Raw genomic sequence first — 15,626 nt, 5'->3', positions numbered from 1 at the left:
TAAAGCAAATGGAAGAAATGACAAGAAAAAGAGCTGAACAGAAGATTTCAAAGAGCAGCTCAAGAAGACAAAGTCGATTATTATAATGAGATGTGCAAAGACCAGGAGTTAGAAAAGCAAAAGAAAAGAACACACTCAGCATTTTTCAAGCTGAAAGAACTGAAGAAAAGATTTAAGCCTCAAGTTGCAATATTGGAAGATTCTATGGGCAGTATATTGAATGATGCAGGAAACATCAAAAGAAGAAGGAAGGAATATACAGAGTCACTGTACCAAAAAGAATTGGTTGATGTTCATCCATTTCAAGAGATGGCATATGATCAAGAACTCGTGGTATTGAAGGAAGAAGTCATCTGGAATGCAGTTTTAGATGGCATGAAGCATTATTCTAACTTAATTTTGTACCAAAGGATAAATCAACAGAATAGGAAGTGTGGAGATTTTAGGTATAAATGTGGTACATGATAAAGTTGGCAGAGCTGCATTCAGAACCATGAGAAAGGATAGATTCCTCAGTAATGGTGTTTAACCATTTGATTTACTCTTTGGTACAACATCAAGTTAGAATAATGCTTCATGCCGTATAAAAATGCATTCCAGATGACTAAAAAGTTGGACAAAAACATAAAGCAACTAGATAGAAACATTGTACTTAGTTTTTTCCAGGTACCCTACTAGGGGATCCAGTGGTGTATGCTTCCATACTTAAAGGATCTTTCAGTCTGTTGGTAGTTTATGGGAAAGAGAAGAGTACCTAAGAATGGAGTGAGTTTTCTATGTTTTAAGTTCCTCTGAAACATCAAACTGGAAGTGTTCAGGAGGCAGTTGGGATGTACTGTTACAAAACTTGGGAAACAGATCTGTGCTAGACATTAGATTGGGAAGTCTTTAGATAATTGTCTGACTGTTACCTCCTCATTAATACTAAACTTAGTACATTCCTTATAGCAGATACCCCCTTTTTTTTTTTTTCCCCTAATGTGCTAAATCTTTTGTCAGCAGAGATAGCATAGTGTTTTGAAGTTTGTCTTTTATCATTAGCCTGAAAAGGAATCTTGGTGTGATGGGACACAGTCACAGATTTGTGTTAAGGAAACCTTAATATGTATATGAATATTTATGAATATTCTTAACAACTGGGTTTATAAAGTTGTGGTTCCACAAACTGTTTGTTTGGAATTGCTGTGGGAAAACAAAGTTATTTGGATGAATGTGTGAGAATAACATCTCTTTTAAGAAACCTAGAAAATAAATAGTTTCTATGGTATCATATGGACAGAAGTTAGATTTCAATTGATTAAGGAAGAAATGGGAAGAGGAATCTGAGTATAAATTAACTCCTGTGCTGGGAAAGGGGTGAAAGAGCCCATAGGAAGTCCCAGTGGAGGATAGTCCCCAACTTAAGATGTATTCGAGTTACAACCACACTATGGCCGTCTGTTTTTGTGTACATTTCTTTGTTAGTGATATGTACTTTATACAGTGTGGCAGTGCATAATTTACTGATGCCATAGTATCTGTGAGTTTATATGTAATGGTTCCAACCCTTAATGAGAAATAAAAAATGAATTTATAAAGATATTGATAATAAAAGGCAATAAAATGAAAACTTTAAAAAAAATGAGATATTCGACTTGCATAAGAACCAACTTACAATGGAATAGAAACAGAACCCCATTGTAAGTCAGGAACTCCCTGTTGAAGGCTAAGGTTAGGAAACATTTTGCTTTTTAAGATCAGAACCATATATTTGTATGCTATGGTGGGAGAGTCAGAAGGAAAAATTGGAGGTGCAATGCTGGGGAGATCATTCATGCCACAGTTGGATGGCATGAGGAATGGGATCTATAGACCATAGCTGAGATATGGAAGAGATCTGTTTCACTGAGACAGAAGGGAAGGAAATGAAGAAATAGAGAGACTCAGATAAGTAGGTGAGAAGCAGAAAGAACAGTATTGATGGGAAGTTGTTGCTTCTTCCTACACAAGAAATCAGGGTCATGTGCTGAAAGAAAACAGGGTTTCTGTGAGAGGTGATTGAGGTTTATCATAGCTGGTGAGGGTCATAAGAGGTGGGGTACTGTTTCAGGCATCTACAACTACCCACACCTTTGAGGACTTGTTAGAGGGTCTCACAGAACTCAGACTGTTCCATTCACAGCTGAAATTTATTACAGCAAACGATACACAGCATGACCGGCAGGGGGAAAGACTTCCCTAAATGGAGTCTAGAGGAGTCTGGGTTCAGGTTTCCAAAAGTTTTCCTCTCATAAGTGAGGATAGAGACTACACAGACCATAATCTTTCAACAACTAAATACATCAACATGTGCACAGAGTTTCTGTCCAGGGAAGCCCACTTAACACCTCAGGTAACTCAAAAACTAAAACCAAACGCATTGCCATCAAGTCGATTCCTACTCAGCGACCTCCTTTGGGTTTCTGAAGTGGTAAATCTTTATGGGAGTAGATTGCCCAGCCTTCGTTCCGTGGAGTGGCTGGTGGGTTTGAACTGCCAACCTTCTGGTTAGCAGTCAAATGCTTTAGGCACTGTGCTACCAGAGCTGCTTCAGGTACCTCAAGAACACCTCAAGTAGTGGAGTAGAGAAAGTGAGTTATTAGATTTATCCAGATTTGAGGTTTTATAGAGGCTGAAAGTTCTAAGAGGAGAGTAGGAATGGAGGGAAGACAGTAGACAGGATAATAATGAGACAGCTCAGGTGAGAATTTGGGGGTATATGATAGGTGAGAGAGGAAAAGAAGAAGCCAGGCAAGGTGACTGTTGGATTGGGGGAAAAGTCACCAGACTGACACAAGGGAACTTTGTGATGATGGCAAGGGTACAAGGTTGGGACGTGGGCTTCACTGATTTTTCCTTCTCTGGGCTGGTGAAAATCTGACTTAGTATCATTGGTGGTTTGTTTGGTTTTTTTCAATTCTCTAATTTAGAACATTAGCTGTAGTTTTTATCTCACAAAGGAACCTCATCTTGTTTAATCTTCTAGTATGATCTAGTTGAAAACAAATTTGATATGTATGCCTGTGCTATGAATTCTGTCTTCTTTAAAAAAAAAAAAAAAATTCTAGGGATTTTAAGATTATTTATTCTAATATACTAAGTTTTCCTCTGTTCTTTGCTTGCTCTTTCATCAAAGAGGATACTTCTGACAAGATGGATGGTAAGAACTTCCTTTCCTAATTCTGTTACTAGAGATTTTTATGACTCTGGATTCTGTGTAATATATTTGTTCATTCTTCTCTTAATTTCTAGCAAATATACTACTTACTTATCAGCAGTCCTAATGTGAAAATGACAGCATAGTTCTTCGATTAGATTTTGAGTTGAACATATCCAACCCTTTCCATTTAAATACTAGGTTATTACTGTTTGTTGTAAGTTAAATAAAACATCTTGAACATTTTTACTGAAATTGTTAGCAGTATGCTTCTGAGTGTTCTGTTTCTTAAGTCTTTCTCTAAAATATTAGATTCGGAAGAATGGAAAGGACTCTCATACATCGTTTGAGTCCACCCTTCAGTTTACTAACTGCTACAGAGAGATAAAATGACATATTTCACACATTCATACGGTTATTTATGAAAATGCAATGCAAGTTGCAGATGCTGTCTTTTTAAACTACCATGGAATCAAAACTGAATTTACTTTAAGCTTTACCTTTTTAATTAAAATGATTACAATTTATCTGTATTTGCTTGGTTCAGTAACAACTGTGTGATATTTTTGTCTGATAATGAACATTATGTTACCTGTGTTTGCCCCTCACTTCATGTGATACATAATGTTCTCTAGGAACTTGTGCTTTCTTTGAGAACTTACCCATAAGATACTGAATCTGTAAATCATGGTGTGAGAATAACATATCTTTTAAGGAGCCTAGAAAAATAAAGAATTATGTTTTTCTGACAATTATTATGTAAACTTTGGAAATTGATCTAATATAGCTTCCATTTTAATGAAATAGAATGTTTAGGTAATCTTGGGTTGGGTGCATGAGTATTAGTTATATATAATCTCTGCTTTTCTGAGTGTTTCTGGTATTTCACACATTTTTTAAAAATTATTGAATGAAATGAAAACCCATTAAGAGGTGATTTCTGTACGTCAAACCCTTAGATATTACTTAAAATAATATTCTGAATTCTTTAAAAATACAAATTCTCATTTTCCAGATAAGCCTTTGAGAAGTCACCTCTGTTACATGATGTGTTACTGTCACTGATACTCAGTTTTTTATATATATGTGTGTGTGTGTGTGTGTGTGTGTGTATATCTCCACTCCTCACTTCCCAACATGATTAGGTTCCAAAGAGTGGAATATATGGAGAAATTGGCATTAAGTGAAAATGGAGGATGACCACATTAGATCACAAATTTTAGATGATTACATCATTACATAAGTGCCAGGTTACATTGTAACAAAATTGCCAAACCACTGAGAATCGTAGCCCAGTCAAGCTGACACATAAACTTAACATCACAGCCAGGGTTCCTCTTACTTTGTACCTTGGCATTCATTACTGCCAGACATACATCATTACTACACAAAATAGTCAGATAGTAGATTTTGTACTATTGTCATAAGTGTGTCATAAATGTCATCTAATGAGATAATCGATAAGTGAGGAGTAGGTGTATGTGTATAAACCAAAAACCAAACCCATTGTCACCAAGTTGATTCTGACTCATAGTGGCCCCCGTGTGGTTTCCAAGGCTGTAAATTTTTGTACAAATAGATTGCTTCATCTTCCTCCTATGGAGCAGCTGTTAGGTTTGAACCACTGACCTTTTGGTTAGCAGCCAAATAACCTTACCCACAGCACCACCAGCGCTCCATATGTGTGTGTGTATGTGTGTGTGTATATATACACACACAAATACATATATATTTGTTCTTTAGTAGTAGTGAGTAGTGATAATTGTATTTGATCATTTTTTTGGCTAGTTTTCATTAACATCTTAGGGAGCAGCACGCATATGTTGAATAAACAACTGATAGCTCTTAGATTTTATAGGTGCTTCTGTGAAAATACGGGCTAATGAGGACTTAGTCACTAATTTGTTTCCCATGCTTGTCAATTAGCTTTTCTAGTTCTTCTATAAACTACCTTTTGAAAATGCAGAGAATATATTCTTGGTCTGGAAATTTCTATATAAATCTTTTTTTTTTGCAAAGAAGAGTAATTTTAGAGTTGCATCTTTTTTGAGTATTGACTTCCTTAGTTTTCTTCATCATTTCAAATGTTAAGAATGAAATACAGCAGATAAAAGTATTCACTATAGAATTTTACCATTTTCAATGATCTAGGTTAACCTGTGTGTGTGTGTGTGTGTTCATGTGTTCTTGTCCTGTCATTAAATTATTTGAAATTCTTTTTTCTCAGAATGAACCTTTTTAAAGTTAAATTAAGACTATCAGAGTAAAGGTATTTTTTTGTTTGTTTTCATTTTAGTTTTGGGTGGGCATCTTGATGTAGGTCTTAACTTCTACATTGGCAGAATTTGTTGAAATATTACTGTTTTATTTCTCTTATTTAGGAACAGCATCTGAAGATGGTAAGAATTATACATTTTGTTAGTAACACAAATACTTCTACATTAATAATTTCATTAGTAGGAATTAAATGTTAAAACTAAAATAGGCTAATTTCTTTGCAAATCTATATAATTTGCCAGCTGTGGTAGCTTCTACATTTTTATGTGTGGTTGTGTTAGTTCTATGTGTGGATTTTTTTTTTTTTCCTCAATTTTTCACCCTCTGATTTTGCTTTATATCTTGGATCATCACATGCTTGAAAAATGTAATTGCTTAGTATGTTTAATAACATCTAGTATTAAATTAGTATATAATTTCATTTTTTTCTTTAATGACATTAATGCCTTTCTTTTTGTGTTTTTATTTTTAAATTTATACCAATTCATTTAAACTTTGGGGGAGCATGCACCATTGTTTTATAATCATCTCATTATAATTTAAAAACATTTAGTGAGTCTGCTTTAAAGGTGTTTTTATTTTTGAGTCAGTGACTAAGAAGTGAGGTGTTTCATTTGAATTTGAAATTACAACAAAGTGCACATAAGAACTTCTTTTGCTGAGCCAGTGTACTTCTTTAAATAAGTATTTATTGCTTTTGAATTTGTAGAAAAATTCAGTCTTTATAGTTACTCTGCCTGAGGCTGTCTTATAAAGTCTCTGATTTGAAGCAATTTTTTTTTCTCTCTAAATTTTAAGTGAAAAACATTTTCTTTTAATACAAGTAGATACTTTTTCTGGTTTGGTTTTTACTTTGAAACGTGAAATATTTTCATATTTCAAGTTTTAAATCAAATTAATTATTAAAAACAGGATTTGTGACAATGTAATTTAGGAATTTTAATATCAAAATGCTTATCATATCCAAATTTGCTTGTTACAGATACTGTGAGTAAATTCTCCATTTCAAATCCATAGCTTGGTCTTTCTGTTTTCCCTCTTAGTCAGGAGAACATTGTGTGCTACTCTAAATGGTCTGTAAAAGGGCAAGAGGCCTAAACTGTGGGCCCATGTGGGAACTTGAAGTTGGTGGAATGCTAGAACTCGGTATCAACTAGACTTCTGTTTTATTCCCAGTTTTTATTTACCCTCCTGTCTTCCATCATACATTGCTTAATATTGAATTTTTCCTTATTCTTCCGGTATATCTTTTCCTAACTAATATTAGGCTATATTGTTTTTTTGCTGTAAAGCATACCTTGTAGCTAAAAAGACTCTGAACCATGCTTTATGATTGTGTTTGGTGCTGGTCCTGATTCGATAGCTGTTGAAACTGTTGTTTTTAGAGAACACCATAAAAAAAGCCAAAACTAAACTTACCACCGTCGAGTGGATTCCAACTCACAGCAGTCCCTACTGGGTTTCTAAGGTGGTAAACCTTTATGGATATAGATTGCCCTGTCTTCCTTCTGCAGAGCGGCTGGTGGGTTTAAACCACCAACCTTCTGGTTAGCAGTCAGATGCCTTAGGCACTATATGTTGTTGTTGTTGTTATGTGCCATTGAGTCGGACCCGACTCATAGCGACCCCTCCTTGGGTTGCCGAGAAAGTATCAACTACGGAAGTAGATTGCCCCATCTTCCTTCCGAGGAGTGGCTGGTGGGTTTGAACCGCCAGCCTTCTGGTTAGCAGGCAAGTGCCTTAGGCACTATGCTACCAGAGCTCCTTAGGCACTATATGTTGTTGTTGTTGTTGTTATTTGCCATCGAGTTGGCCCCGACTCATAGCGACCCCTCCTTGGGTTTCCGAGGCAGTATCACTATGGAAGTAGGAATGCCCAGCCTTCCTTCCAAGGAGTGGCTGGTGGGTTTGAACTGCCAGCCTTCTGGTTAGCAGTCAAGTGCCTTAGGCACTGTGCTACCAGAGCTCCTTAGGCACTATATAGTACCTGCTAAACACGTTGCCATCCAGTTGATCCGATTCATAGCAACCCTATAGGGCAGAGTAGAGCTACCCTAAGGTTTCCAAGGCTGTAATCTTTACAGAAGCAGACTGCTACATCTTTCTCCCATGGAGCAGCTGGTAGGTTCAGTTAGAAGCTGACCTTTTGGTTCACAACTGAGCACTTTAGCCACGGCACCACTAAGGCATCTTCATAGACCTGCTGGTGATACTGTATTCTATTGTTACTTGTTTGTTTTGTTTTGTTCTTAATGACACGGTACTTAAGAACTCTGGTAAACGTCATGTTCTTTGGTTCAAGAGCTCTAGAAATAGGGTGCAATGTCTTTTGCCTCGTGTTGTATAGAGAACCGTGGTAGAGGAGAGAGGGATGGAACTCAGGCAGTAGCGAGGTAGAGAAAGAAATGCATTGAGAAAAGTGTCAACTCTTATGTGCTATGTTTTTCCTCAAATCATTTTGTAAATGAAATTGTTTGGTTGGGGGAAGAGAGCAGTAGATATGTCCATATTCATCTGTAGCATTCTGGTGTTTTGACATGATTGAAAAATGAGATATATTACCTGGTAATATCTCTTACTGCAGTTCACTTAGAAATACTTTTTTGGTCAAGAGGGTTGTTTAGGTTTTTTTCTTCTAAGAATAGGGTTATATTTAAAACTGTAGACTGGATTTGAGAATAAGTGAAATATCATGGAAAATGAAATTTTAGAATTGGAACTACCAGTTAAGTAACAAGTAGTATATCTATGGTAATTATCTTAATTGTAAGTCTGATTTACTGGACTAATGTCAAAGTAAGAATGTAAGTTTTTTAGTTAGACTATATTCTTACCCTTAAAGGAAAGTAGGCTTGTGGTATACCATATAAAAAATAGTATGGATTTAAAAATTTTAAGGGAGATACAACCTGTGTGATGGTTTACCTTCTTACAGAATATAGCACATACTTGAAAAGCACTTCCAGTTAGAAAATATAGTGAATTTTCCCCCTAATTATGGAAATATTTTATTCCGCAGGCCGGGTGAGAGCAAAGCTTTCAGCACCACTTACTGGCATGGGAAGTGCCAAGACAGATTCCAGAGGAAGAAGTCGAACAAAAATGGTGTCTCAGTCACAGCGTATGTATTGTTTATCAGTTCTCTTATATTCGTCAATATGGTACAATTAAGTGTGTTGCTTATCAATTAACTGTATTGGGAGATTGACCAGTGGAAAAGAGAGAGGTAATTTCAAAAAAGATTAGCCACATACTGAGTTCTTGTTCTATGCTTTAGGTTCATCATCACCTGACAAAAATGAAGGTATTTTTTCAATGTTTTGGGTCAGTTGTTGTGCATGTTTTGGAATTTTTTTGAGTGGGTGTTGTCTTGTCTTTGATGTGTTATTAGGGCTGCATCATTGATATCTGCCACTTAGAAAGAAAAACCTCATCTGCTGTTAAAAAAAAACCTTTGCATGGAGATTTTAAAATAGCACATATCCTCAGCATTAAGGTTTCCACAGTCTACTCAGAAACTTGCAAATGTAAAAAATTGTGCTTTTTAGAGGTAAAATAATTGCCATATATTGGCATCAAAATCTGTCTACATCTAATTAATGCTATACAAGGGCAGATATATGATCTCTTCTTACTCTTCCCGAAATAGGTTAAACTACCTGATTTTTGGTCAGTATTTTTGCCAGATATATAGTGAGGAAACATAAATTGAAATGACCAACTCTGTTGTTATTTCATGTTAAATTTAAAATTTCTGTTTTTGCTGTTTCACTGGAAACTGATATCCTCATAAGCACAATTCTTAAAAAGCACAATTTTGAGGTCTAGGTAAAATGAATGATTCATCTCTACATGTTCCAGAATAGTGACATATATATTGCTTTATTAATTTAAAAGTGTTTATTCCCATTCCTTCTTTACCAAGAGATTTTCATGAACATTTATCTCTAAAAACAGGAAATTTTTCTAGGGAAGTAATTGTGAAAGGTTATTATACATACTTGGCTATTTTGGAAAGAAATGGATTTAACATCTTCCCCTGTTCAGGTGATTTATCAGACTACGGATGCTCACTTTGTCTGGTCTTTTACCTGATTCTTGGATCTCTGATCCTCTAATTTGAAATCAGTGAAAAGAGCTGGGGCTTTGTGGGCAGGTTGGTGACTGCACAAGTGCTTCCTAGCAGATTCTATTCTTTCTGTGGCTACTCAAACAGAATAGCCATGGGAGCAGTGAATGAGAGTCCTGTAACAGAAGCACAGATACTCGATAAACTTGGTTTGCAAATTGAGGATTTATTTGTAAATAGGAAAAATATCAAGTGTCTTCTAGGCAAGGGCTTTTCTCCCAGCTCAATTAGGAGTAGATCATATCACATTTTGCCCTCATCTTGTGTATTTTTTCTGTAATATTTAGAGTAACTTAATCTTTAGTAGTGCATTGTTGTAATTGAGAGCCTTGCTACTACTCCATATGTGGTCCACAAATCAATAGCATCACCATTATGTGGGCTCTTGTTAGAAATGTGGACTCTCATGTTCCATCCTAGATCTACTGAATCAGAACCTGCCTATTAACAAGATCCCAAATGATTTATACCTCAATAAGTTTGAGAAGTACTGATTCAGATTATAGATTCTGGACCCATACTGTCAGGCCTGAATTTGGACTCTTCCAGGTTATTTAAACTCTGTATTTGTGTATGTTGTTGTTGTTGTTATGTGCTGCCGAGTCAGACCCGACTCATAGCAACCCTTCCTTGGGTTTCCTAGACAGTATCGCTATGGAAGTAGATTGTCCAACCTTCCTTCCGAGGAGTGGCTGGTGGGTTGGAACCTCCAGCCCTCTGGTTAGCAGTCAAGTGCCTTAGGCACTATGCTACCAGAGCTCCTATATACTCATCTGAAATAAGTATTTTATCTCATAGGGTTGTTGTGAGGATTAAATGATGTAGTAGGTTTAATAAACTTAAAATAGTTTCTGGCCTAGAATAAGCACTATGTATGTTAGCTGATGAATTTTTTTTCAGTATTATTCCTAATCTAATGAAAATTGAATTTTGTATTCCTGTTGTGTAATTCTCTATCTTGTTATTCTTATGACATCCAGGAAACAGAAACAAATAATAATGAAGTTAGAAAGTTTAACGCATAAGAAAAATAAAATTTAGCAATCAGAAACTGTTCATGTTCAATGTCTTAAGAATAAAAGTAAATTGTATGTGAGATATTTTACTTGTTCTCTTCTAAAATAACATTAAGGTGGAACCCAGGGTAAAGTGTTCAGAGTGCTTTTATATGTTTTTTTAAAATATTACTTAAGGACTTCCCTTTTAGGTACCTTGTAACTACAGACAATTCAGTAAAACATTACTGTGTGATAATAAATCATACACTTACATGTTATAATAAATCATTTGTATGGTTTTTTACTTTTAAACCCAATCCAGAAGACTTCATATCCTCTACTAAAGTGTGAGAGCATAGTGATTGGATTTTAAACTTTCGGGATCTTTAAGATCAGAAGACTTTCTCAATATAAAAATCAATATAAGTTTTAAATCATATCAGAGAGATTTTTGTTAGTTTACTTATTTATCTGAATGACTCTATGTTCCAGTCCCAATTCTTTTTGTGATAGGTACTGTGACCTTATGTAATTTGATACAAGTTTCTTTACAACATACTTGCACAGAAATATTACTGGGATTTGCACCTTCACTTTGTTGAAAAGTAATTCATTAGGATTTGCGTGGTCTTTCCAAAGTTTTATATTACCACTTAGGAAAAAAAATCTCTTGGATCAAAGCAGGTGTGTTATGATGGCTAACTGAAATAAATAAAAGCAGACCCAATGGAGAAACTTCCAGATTTATATTTATGTAAGGAGTGTATCTTTTTTTGTTAATAGTGACTATTTGTGTACTGCTCAGCCTGTCGTAAATTTTGTCCCCCAACCTCACCCTGGTTTTATTTTTTTGTTGTCTGTCTTGAGAAAGATAAAATGTATAGCTTTTTAATGTAATCTTTCTTCAGCTGTAAGATATTGTTCTTAACCTATAGTTTTAAATTAAATGTTTAAACAATAAAAACTTAAACATTTAATTATTTGGAGTTTGGACTATCGACAGTAGAAAAGCTGAAGAATTTACATTTACTTTTGCAACTTCATTTCATCTGCTTTGTACATGAATGAATGTCTGATTTTATTTTATAAGCTACAAAAACTACTAAATGTACTGCTTTTATCACAGACATCTGTGGTTTGGGGTTTTTTAAAGTTTGCTTTTTTGCTGTAGGGTCTTTTGTTTTCTGAGAACTGACTAAAGCTTTCTATTTCCATTTGCCATCCATTTTAAATCTGCTCCTTCCCTCTTCATGGATTTATAACCCTTACCCTAATTCTACCTTTGCACTTGTTCAGGATCACAATCTGCTAATACTATTGGTGGTAAGAATTTATAGACTTTATGTGTGCATCTATTGTTTGATCACTAATTTTCATTCTTAAGAATGGGCTCTATTCAGCAGAAATTCTTAACATACAATATTCCATCATTTTGTAGCCACAATGAAGCAGAAATGATCAGTTAGGATTTTTTCTTTCACTTGTTATTATTACCAAAACCTTAGATTATTTAAATTATCTAAATTGACTTTACAAATATAAACATTCAGAAGCAAAGGAGTTTGAGTAATGCTTTGATAGTATCTCATGGAATGTATAAAGTTGGAAAATGTTAACCAAAGGAAGAGAAATGAGGTATCTAATTTCAAGTTTTGCAAATGAGAGTCTTTTCTAGTAACATGCTGTTCCCTAGGTACATCATGCCCTTTTTCATTTACTCTGTGGTTTCCCTAGAAGAAATAATTAGTGTTGTTTTCAAGCTTTAGTGGTTCTCTGCTGGTGAAAGAGCCTTGATTATTCTAAGCATAAATTATATTCTAAAGTGAATGGTAGGCACTGTTGGTGGGGCCCAAGGAGCCTTGGAGAAGAGATGGTAATGATTAAAGCAGAATGAATATGCCATTTTTTTCTAGGGGAAGGCATGAACAAATTTAAATATATATATAGTGAGCTTGCACAATTTTGATAAATTGAATAAATCTCAAGTAATTGGAGCAGTTACTGTGCTTCTATACTGCATGTTACCTATCTGCTGAATAGATCCACATTTCAAAGAATTCTCCACTCTCTCCCACCAACACCCCACTTAAAAAAAAAAATTATGTTGGTTATAACAGAATACCATATTGTATGTGGTCAGTTCATTATGTGTACTTTTTATATTGTTGCAACTTCTCTCATAAAATAATCCATCAGCTTATCTTGCATTGTGAGTTTGTGGCATGTTGAGTGTTTCAGTGTTTTGGTGTATATATTTCATTTAGATACTGCATGGAGAAAATAGGTGCCTTATAAATATCTTTAAAGTTATAATTGAAAAAAAACTGTTAAAGGTTTTTCACCTGAAATATCATGAAACATTCAAATGAGCCATCATTTAAAAGTACAGTTGAATAATTTTCCTACAATAATTTAGAATTCCTTCTACTCGGATAGGAATTGTTAATTTTATCAGAAACATTGCTTTGTTTTATAATATTGGCATAACTAGTGGAAGATACATTTCATTTTGTGTGCTGGTAAATTCAGGAATTAAACATGACTATAAATTGTACTCAGCAAGTCTATGCCAAAAAAAAAAAAACGGTAGCAGAAGTCACAGATCAGTAGTCTACATCCAGCCTGCCTCCATTCATGGAGTGTATGGCCTACACAACATGATAAAACTCAGGAAATTTCAAAGCTTTCATTTTTTAAAAAACTCCCAAAACCTGACTGGTATTGTTGGCGTTATGTGCCATGAGTCATCCATCTCATAGTGACCCCTCCTTGGGTTTCCGAGGCAGTATCACTACGGAAGTAGATTGCCCAACCTTCCTTCCGAGGAGAGCTCCCTTCTTCAGGACAAATTGCCTGGAACCAAAAAGCAGCCTCTCCCTTAGGAAAAGAGCAGGCACTTTGCTCCAGGTCACACCCCTTACCACTCCCAGCACTCTCTCAGGGCTCTTCCCCATCACCATTCCCTGTTTTTTCCCTTAATATTTGAGTCTTTGATCTTGCCTCTGTGGAAATTAAGCCTGATTGGGTAAGAGGATACATGGTATGTACAAGGTCTTGCCCTTCTGGTTAGGAGAAAAGAGGTATGTTACAAAAGGAAAAGTTAGCTTTCATGGAGATGCATTTAAGTGCAAGTTTGTTTTTCTTCTCTCTCCCTATAAAGTTACCACTCAGAATCTAGTGTTAGGTTATATCTTGGAATTATTTAGTCCATTTTCCCATTCAGTGCAGACATCTAATGCTTTGATTCACAGGGAACTCATTCTTGAAAGGTAATCAGTGCACTTCTGACTTAAAACTGTCTACTTCTCAGTTGGTTTTTTTTTTTTTTTCCATTCCATGGCTGGAGCTCTGAGAATACTCTGTCCAGCTCTGCCTCTCTAAGGAGGCCCTGGGTGATGCAAATGGTTAATGCATTGGGCTGCTAAGCATAAGATTAGAGGTTCAAGAACACCCACAGATGTCTTAGGAGAAAGTCCTGGCCATCTCCTTTCCCAAAAATCAGCCATTGGAAACTGTGGAGCACAGTTCAGCTGACACACATTGGGTTACCGGGAATCAGAATTGATTCACAGGCAGCTTTTTCTCAGTCTACCTGATCACCACATCTCCTCTGTCTTCCAAAACTGAAAATCATCAGTTCAAAAGGGATCTGACTTCTTTGGCATCTCCCCTTTGGTCCTAGTACCTCTACACTTAGTACATACTCTCTATATCCAGACTTGGCCACCCAGGAGGCTTTTACTATTTGAAAGCGCCTGTAACTTCCTCAATTTTCTTTTTCAGCTGGCCTGATTTTGCAAACATTTAAATTTTAATTTCGTGAAAATTTAAAAAATACATGTAGTAGTAAGATAGATTAACTCTTATAGCCGTTTAAGATGTTCTCCAGGCAAACTGTTTAACATGAAGTATATTAGCATTATTATGTTCTTAACACAAATAATAGCATTAATAGAATTACTAACTTTTTTTCCTTTTAAATTTAGCTTTTCGTAAGAATATTTTAGCCATATGCAGTATATTGTCGGATAAATGGTTTCTTGGAAATCTTTTATACCATTTGTATTTTGAATATTTTAATAATGTTGTCCTTATTAAGCTTAGTATCGTATAACCCCCAAAACTGAAAACATAATTTAGGTGACTTATTTTTCAATCCTTGAAAATATAAATATAGTACAGTAAAACCTGAGAAAGCTGGAGCATGTGTAATGCTGAAGGAAATCTCTGTTATCAGAGAAGGAAATCGCAAATATTTATACTAATAGAGATTGATAGAAAAGTGGTAAGGCTAGACCCCTGTCAAAGTCAGAAAACTTGAGAGACCTGGGAAAACATAGCAGCCCTGTTGAGTTCTAGCTCTCAAAGGTTTTACTGTATACTCTTCTAGGTTATGATTATGTAAATCTTCCCTGATCTGTTTCCTTTGAACTTAGAATCTGCCATTCTATCACAGTTCTTCAGATCTCTCTTTAATTTTCATCCTTCTTTCAGCAAGTTCTTAGAATTCATATCTTAATTGTACATGTGTTTGGTGTTCAGCTGGCAGCCGGTCTGGGTCCCCAGGAAGAGTTCTGGCCACGACTGCCCTCTCCACTGTGAGTTCCGGTGTTCAAAGAGTCCTGGTCAATTCCGCATCAGCGCAGAAGAGAAGCAAGATACCACGGAGCCAGGGCTGTAGCAGAGAGGCTAGTCCATCGAGACTTTCAGTGGGTAAGATTTTCTGTGTGTGAGTTGGGACTTTTTATTTCTTTTGTATTTCATACTTTGGTAGTATTGAAGGCTTTGGAATATAGTTAGGCACTGATAAGTTAGAGGAAAACAAAAATTCAAGAATTGATTGAAATAAAGGTGATGATTTGAATTAGGTATCTTATCTTAAAAGTATGATTGCTAGTGGCTCTTAAAATATAGCTAGCATTTTAACTTTCACCCAAAGCACAATTAAAAAAAATATACACACACACATACATATATGTATGTATGTATATATATGGCTAGCAGTTTAAAGCACAGAATTGTTATGTATTCACATTTGTCATATATA

At 35.4% G+C, this 15,626-nt stretch overlaps 1 protein-coding gene across 1 annotated transcript in view; it reads left to right on the top strand.

Annotated features, from left to right (window-relative positions):
• The window catches only part of CLASP2 (cytoplasmic linker associated protein 2), a 323,103-nt gene that overhangs the window by 231,485 nt on the left and 75,992 nt on the right, over positions 1-15,626 (top strand). The window contains exons 20-23 of the mRNA XM_042782017.1: positions 3,155-3,178; positions 5,557-5,574; positions 8,472-8,573; positions 15,122-15,292. Of these exons, the coding sequence (XP_042637951.1) occupies positions 3,155-3,178; positions 5,557-5,574; positions 8,472-8,573; positions 15,122-15,292 (315 nt within the window). The remainder of the gene's footprint in view (positions 1-3,154; positions 3,179-5,556; positions 5,575-8,471; positions 8,574-15,121; positions 15,293-15,626) is intronic.

This window comes from Orycteropus afer, unplaced genomic scaffold (genome assembly GCF_000298275.1).
Source record: "Orycteropus afer afer isolate SDZICR_OR568_19922 unplaced genomic scaffold, OryAfe1.0 scaffold00218, whole genome shotgun sequence".
In the NCBI taxonomy this organism is placed as follows: domain Eukaryota; kingdom Metazoa; phylum Chordata; class Mammalia; order Tubulidentata; family Orycteropodidae; genus Orycteropus; species Orycteropus afer.
Note: the sequence above shows the minus strand (reverse complement) of the source record. Positions and strands in the feature narration are given on the sequence as shown.